The 7,500-nt window shown below is 47.7% G+C and overlaps 1 protein-coding gene across 2 annotated transcripts in view; it reads right to left on the reverse strand.

The window, feature by feature from the left end:
• Positions 1-7,500, reverse strand: part of LOC308158502 (RNA-binding motif, single-stranded-interacting protein 3-like) — a gene marked incomplete at both ends in the record, with an annotated part of 211,336 nt that overhangs the window by 55,267 nt on the left and 148,569 nt on the right. For both annotated transcript variants that reach the window (XM_080532138.1, XM_080532139.1), the window contains 2 exons: positions 2,203-2,282; positions 6,129-6,286. In XM_080532138.1, coding sequence (XP_080388264.1) covers positions 2,203-2,282; positions 6,129-6,286 — 238 coding nt within the window. The remainder of the gene's footprint in view (positions 1-2,202; positions 2,283-6,128; positions 6,287-7,500) is intronic.

The raw sequence follows: 7,500 nt of genomic DNA on the forward strand, positions 1-7,500 counted from the left end.
TTATAGACTTTCACCCTGGAGCCATATCTAACCAGGTAAAACTACTCAGTAGTTTGAGTATTGAGTATAGGCCCTCACATGGGTCACGGTACCATACATATATTTACTGACAATACATTATTGATATAGCTCAGGGAACATTCAGTATCGCTCCGTGAAAACGATAACAATATAAAAACTATGAATGCTGGAGCCTAATCAATACAGTATTGTGGAAGATAGTATTGTGATACTCAGCTATGACAGCTATACTATGATACACTTGATATCATATATTATATACTATGTATAGTTAGTAGTAACAATGAGTCCATCAGAAGTATAATGTTTCCTGTGCCAATGAAGCCTGGTGAAGACGTCTCACAGACCAGGGATGTTAATGTAGATAGTTGGCACCGCCCTTACAATCTATTAACCATAATAGATCTGAGCGGCTGGGAGGGATACTTAAAGGGGAAGGTCAGTGTGATATTAGCACTATAAAGGTTTTCAATTACGGCCCAACCCCATATAACCGCCCCTATGCCTTTAATAGGTTCGTAGGTGCAGTGGCGCAGTGAGGACACCATTTTACAGTACGTAAATGGTTGGCCACGGCCTGTGTGGCTGCTGTATAGCTGACAATGTAGCCTGTTCTATAGGGCAGCCTTTGTGTGACCGGCGGGGTTTGAACCTAGGTCTTCTGGTTAGCCTGCTGAGCTAACACAAGTCCTCAGGTCTCAGGGAAGGTTCCTCATCGTGCTCAAACGTAGTTCACCAACCACCGCTGCTACACAAACAGCGTATCCGTGTATCTTGTATCCATTTACCTTGGAGAACAGAGTATGCATTTACCTTGGAGACTCCGGTAATGCATTTAGTTTGTAATGCGCTTCTCTCTGAACTTAAACACACTACGTTCCATGGAGAGAACAAGAATAGCTATGGCTCAGCAGGTAGAGCCGGCGTCTAATGATTGCAAGGTTGGCAGCTTAGCGATTCGAACCCCAGCTGGCCGTGGGCACTGAACCCCTAATTGCTCCAGGATCGCCGTCTATGGCCAACCCCTTACCTAGAGCATAAAATACCAAATTCCAACAATTGACTGACAAGTTGATTGCATGGCAATAAAACTATTATTATTATTATTACTATTATTATTTATAAAACAAATGGCAGGCACAGTCAGTAAAACATTAATAAATACATAAATAAATAATAATAATAATAATAATAACATTAAACTATAAACTTATAATTAATTATAGGTAGAGATTTTTTTTAAAAGATGGGTTTTGAGGGACTGTTTAACAGTTTAACAGTGTTAATGGAACCATGGAGGCCATGCAGCCGTCTGGAGCACCTGTCCCCAGCATCACAGCTCCGCCTGCCCCCATGGTTTATTCAGACCAAAAGGGGTCCTGGAGCTCCCTCGCACAAACTGCTGAGGTAGCCCAATCTCAATTCTCCCGCGTACTTTTTTTTTTTCTGTCTCTCTCTCGCTCAGCCTCTCTCTCTGTGGCTCAACCTCTCTCTCTCTCTCTCTCTCTCTCTCTCTCTCTCTCTCTCTCTCTCTTTACATACCACCTCCTCCTCCCCCCCCTTCTCGCTACCTCTCCCCCCTTCTCTACCTCACTCTCTCTCTCTCCATCTCCGTGTCCCGTGTCGTGAGGCCGACTGCAGAGCAGAGGAGAGGGGAGAGAGAGGAGGAGAGGGGAGCAGAGAGGGGGAGAGGGGAGCAGAGAGGAGGAGAGGGGAGCAGAGAGGAGGAGAGGGGGGCAGAGAGGAGGAGAGGGGAGCAGAGAGGAGGAGAGAGCAGCTCTTAAGTAGATTGTCGGCCGTCGTCGAAGCCTGAGCATGAATATCAAGAGGTTTCTCTGGGCCCGGCCTCAGAACTGGCTGTGTTGCATCGGCAGCAGAAGGACTTTCTTTTTCATCCCAACAGGGATACATCAAGAGCTATAACACACAGCTAGACCGCTCACTGGAGGTGTCAGATGTACCATTATGCACAATCCATCACAGGGCGGCCATATTGCATTACAATGAGGCCTGGCCTCCGATTTCTTTCTACCTCCAGTCGGCCTCTTGAACCGTGTGAGGGAGGGAGGGAGGTTGGAGGGAGGGAGGTTGGAGGGAGAGGGGGTGGGGGGAGGTGGGGTGATTTGGGGGAAAGGGAGGAAGTGAGAGGCACGGAGAGGAGAGGAAGGAGGGAACACTCACCTGGGACACCTGGAGGGGTCTTCAGGTATTTTCCGTTGAAATGTTGTATGACCACTTCACACTTCTCAGTGGACTCCATCCTGTCAGGAGAGGAGAGGATGTAGAGGAATATGATATCATATATAGATGAATACCACTCGGTACACCGCACAACAGACCAGGGGGGGGATTCCCTCAACGTCGCTAAAGGAAAATCCAGGCTTATTTCTTATACGTTTCGCGAGACAGATAAAAAGAAAATCCAGGTTTATTTGGAGTATAGCGAGACATCAAAAACAAGCCTGGAATTTCCTTTAGCGACGTTGATGGAATACCCCCCTGGTGAATTCAATAGAACAATATCAGAGTCATGGGTATTATATACTGCATGATATTGTCATATTTTATTTCATATGCAATTTCAGTTGTTGTTTCATGCCCATTATGAAGAGTTATTGTTTGTCTTGGCGTGAGTGTGAACATAAAACGTAGGGCTGAGTCACTGTATGAGGAGCGACAGTAATCAAAAATGAGTTTGTGTCAAAGCAAATCAAATGAAATCAGTTATTTGTCATGTACATCTCATACCGTAATTGACATGGTATAATGCTCTGGGGTCTGGCTCCGAGGAGCTCAACCACAACAGTCATCAACAATCAATGAGTCAACTATACAATATAATATAGTAATAGTGTGTGTTGTCATTACTTTGTGTTGTGATACACACACTCTCCTGAGCTAATAGGGGAGACGGAGACAGAGAGGACTCTTAAGATATTAGAGACCATGATGTGGCCTGTGTGTGTGTGTGTGAGATAGAGTGTGTGAGTCATCTCCTCCTTTAAAGCAGAGAGATCAAACTCTGCCACAGACCACAGACCTCTGACCTGCTAAATACTAGCAATGGGTCTGTGAGCTCTCTCCCTCTCACCCCTCCCTCACACACACACACACACACACACACACACACACACACACACACACACACACACACACTTTACCCCCCCTTCTCTCTATCTCTTTCTCTCCACTCTCCACTCTCCCTCCCCCCCCCCACTCCCCCCTCCCTCCCCCTCTCTCTCTCTGGCTATGGGGTCTGTACTACAATGCAGTAAATGGGTCAGGTCCCTGTGTCTCTCATTGTGCCAGCGTAAGTCAACTGAGCCATTTACACAGTGAGTGGCCTTGAACATACACATACACACACACACACACACACACACACACACACACACACACACACACACACACACACATATATATATACAGAGGGAGAGGGAGAGGGAGAGGGAGAGAGAGAGAGAGACAGAGAGAGAGAGAGAGAGAGAGAGAGAGAGAGAGAGAGAGAGAGAGAGAGAGAGAGAGAGAGAGAGAGAGACAGGCAGTCATACAGGGGTGCAGAGACACTTGGCTGAGTTTAATATCCCTAATCACTCTCTGCATCTCTACTCCCTCAACATCTGCCTCCTCTTGGGGGGTCTCCATTTCATCTTCTGCGGGGGCTCCATTTCAAATACCTTCTGGGGGGGGGGGCTCCATTTCAAATACCTCTCTCTCTCTCTCTCACTGTCTTTGCATCGTTGTCTCTGTTTCTCTCTCGCTCACTATGGGTATATCTCTCTCGCTCTCTACCTCTCTCTGTGTTTCTTTGTCTCTCTCTCTCTCTCTCTGTCCTCTCTCTCTCTGTTTCTCTCACTCATCCCTATTTCTCCTTCCCCAACTCTTATTTACTTTGTCCTTTAATCTCTCCTTGTCTTTCTATCCCTCTGGATCTCTCTCTCTCTATTTCTGTCTCCCTCCCTCCCTCCCCTCCCCTTCTGTCTTTCTTCATCATGTCTGCTTCCCCGCTGAGGCCCATATGAACAGGTGGCCTGTGGCAGGGATAGGTTAGCCGTAGTGTTCTGGTCTGTCTGTCTACGCTGGCCTGTTGTGCTATCCTAGGTCCTCTGTGGCTCAGTTGGTAGAGCATGTTGCTAACAACGCTTAGGTTGTAGATTCGATTCCCACAGGGGCCATATATACCGAAAAATGTATGCACTCATTGCACTGTAATTCTCTTTGGATAAAAGCATCAGCTAAATGGTATATGTTATATTTATAGAGTAGCCATAGCTATATTCTGGTGTGGGTGTGCAGGAGGCTAGGCTAGCCGTAGCTTTAGCTGTGCTCTGTTGTGGTTCTTGTCTTATTTGTCTCTAACTATTGTCACTTTCTCTTGCCTTATTTGTTTTGTTTTTTATAACTACTTCCATTTATTTCTCTTGTCGCTGCAATGTCGTGGAACTGAAGCCTAAGCATTTCACTCTCTTATACTTGCATAATGGGATGTAACTTGAACTTAATAATTAATAATAATAATTATTATTATTATTGAACTTGAAACGTGTAGGAGGTTAGCCTAGCCTAGCCGTAGCTTTAGTTGTGCTCTGGTGTGGGTCTATAGGAGGTTAGCCTAGCTGTAGCTTTAGCTCTAACCTGGTATGGGACTGTCTGTCTCGGCTGGGTTCTACCTGAAGGTGCTGCAACCTGCAGTAATAGAGAAGGGAATGGGAGGGACTGCAGCACCGTCTGATTATGAAAACATCCCTGCAAGATGGTGCTGTTGTTCTCATCAACCACCACCTCCCCCTGGGCAAACAGACGCCAGCGGAGAGAGAGGGAGAGAGAGAGAGAGAGAGAGAGAGAGAGAGAGAGAGAGAGAGAGAGAGAGAGAGAGAGAGAAGGGGAGAGAGAGGGAGGGATAGAGAGAGAGGGAGAGAGAGGGAAAGCGAGGGAGCAATAGAGAGGGGAGAGCGATGGAGAGAGGGAGGGGAGCGAGAGAGAGAGAGAGCAAGAGAGAGAGAGAGAGAGAGAGAGAGAGAGAGAGAGAGAGATGCTGTGGATGGGGAGGATGTGAATGACTTTGAAGGGATAAAAAGGGTAAACTGAAGTTTTACATGAAAAAAAGACAAAGAACAGTGTTGCTTGACAGGCCCATACCTGCTGTGTTTCTCTGTTTCTCTCTCTCGCTCTCTGTCTGCCTTTCACACTATACTTCAAAGCAACAGATACATATACACGTGCACGCACATACACATTTTATATTGACATTTTTGCCATTTAGCAGACGCCTTTATCCAAATCACAACAAATACATTCGTCTAAGTAAGTAAATCATCTATCCACCAGTAATAGCAGGGACAAAGTAATCTATGCTTGGGCCTGGGGGCATTGGTAATCGTTGTGCTAGAAGAGGGAAGATTTATTTCTTCTTCTTTTATTATGCTACTAATTTTTTTATTATGACACTGGAGAAACTGTACAGGGGGGTAGAGGGTAAGTAAATGTCTCAGGTGGGACAGTTAAAACACACACAACCTCACCTGGGACGAGCATACCAAACAGGTGGTGAAAAAGGCACAGCAGCGCCACTTTCACCTCAGGCGGCTGAAGAAGTTTGGTATCCAAGATCCTGCAGGCCTTCTACAGAGGCACAACCAAGAGCATTCTGACTGGTTGCATCACTGCCTGGCACGGCAACTGCACTGTCCTCAACCGCAGAGCGTTACAGAGGTAGCTACAGATGTGAGCTTCCCTCCATCCAGGATATATACAACAAACGGTGTGTCAGCAAAGCCCAGAGGATCATCAAAGATCCCAGCCACACCAACCACAGTCTGTCTGAACCGATGCCGTCCAAAAGACAAAGCCTCTTCCGGAGCCTCATGGCCAAAACTCAGAAGCTAACCAACAGCTATTTCCCCCAGGCGATCAGGCTCATAAACAGGCCCACTGTAGACTGTAGAATCATCCCCAAGCATAACCCATGTCTAAGGACTACCTAAACCACTTTACTCAATACTACCTCTCACACCCACTGCCACTGAGTGTGTGTCTGTGCATATGTGTGTGTGTGTGTGTGTGTGTGTGTGTGTGTGTGTGTGCGCGTGTGTGTGTGCTTCCTGTACCTGGCGAAGCCGACCCCTCTGCTGACCCCGTTGGCGTCTCTCAGTATCCGTGTGGAGATGACGTGTCCGAAGGGCTTCAGCATGCTCTCCAGCTCCTGCTCATCCATGGACACGGGCAGGTTGGAGATGTACAGGTTGGTGGGGTCCTGCTCCTGTTGCTGTAGAGAGAGAGAGAGAGAGAGAGAGAGAGAGAGAGAGAGAGAGAGGGAGAGAGAGAGAGAGAGGGAGAGAGGGAGAGGGGGGAGAGAGAGAGAGAGTCCTACTTGTCAGATTTGTCCTCTTTTGTGCCCTTGTTTTTGCTGTCCTCCTCCTCCCACCTTGCCCCCTGTCACCTGTCCTGTCTGGCTGTAATCTGTCAACAAGGTGTTTTATCTGGACTGTGTCCTACTTGTTTTTAAGTGAGGCGACCTTCAGTGCCTTGAAAGGCTCCTGACAAACACAGTGTCCTGTTGTTATTGTTGTTATTACCGCTCCTGTCACAGGGACATAGTTCAGGAGTTCAGGTTTTTCAAAATGACAGACATGCGTGTGTGTGTGTGTACGCGTGGGTGGAAGGGTGTGTGTGTGTGTGTGTGTTCTCTGTAGTGCCTGGGGACTGTAACTAGCTAGCTGCACAGCTGGTGTGCACTGAGCCAGAAGTGGCAAAGGGCCAGGTGATCTCGACCAACACCACAGCCTGGCCACACACACACACACACACACACACACACACACACACACACACACACACACACACACACACACACACACACACACACACACACACAGCCAGCCAGCCAGTCAGCCAGTCAGCCAGCCAGAACAGATCACACACCGACTCCCATCCATCACATCTCATCACAGCCTTTAGCCTTGACCACACACGAGTACAGCCATCGTTTAGTCTCCTCTCCTCTGAAGAGCAGCCTCTCTCCTCTGCCCTGCTTCACGCTGCTCTGGGCCGCACAGCAGTCACCCACAGGTGACATGGCACAGGTCTAGGACCAGTGTACCCTGCCCATACCCTCACCTGTCTGCCACAGGGCTGAAACTCAACACTGACCTGAGATCAGTGTCTAAGTGGAGAAACCCACTCTAGTCTCAGAGGAGTCAGTGGTCCGGCGCTAGGCTAACATGTAGCAGCTAACGCCCAGACACAGCACACATTAGCGTGGCTAATAAGTCCTGGCGAACAATGAACGAGCTTCCCACTTCTGTCAGGACTGCAGATTCACTGCCTATCTTCCGCCGTGTATTGAAGACACATCTCTTCAGGCCATCTTAACTGTCCCTCCTAAAGCCCTCTTCATCCCCACTACCCCCCTGTAAAGTTTGTCTACCGTAAATAAATAAAAAATAAAAAACATTCTAGCATTATGACTGCCAATGGCCC

This window comes from Nansenia antarctica, assembly GCF_963989245.1.
Source record: "Nansenia antarctica genome assembly, chromosome: 5".
Taxonomy (NCBI): domain Eukaryota; kingdom Metazoa; phylum Chordata; class Actinopteri; order Argentiniformes; family Microstomatidae; genus Nansenia; species Nansenia antarctica.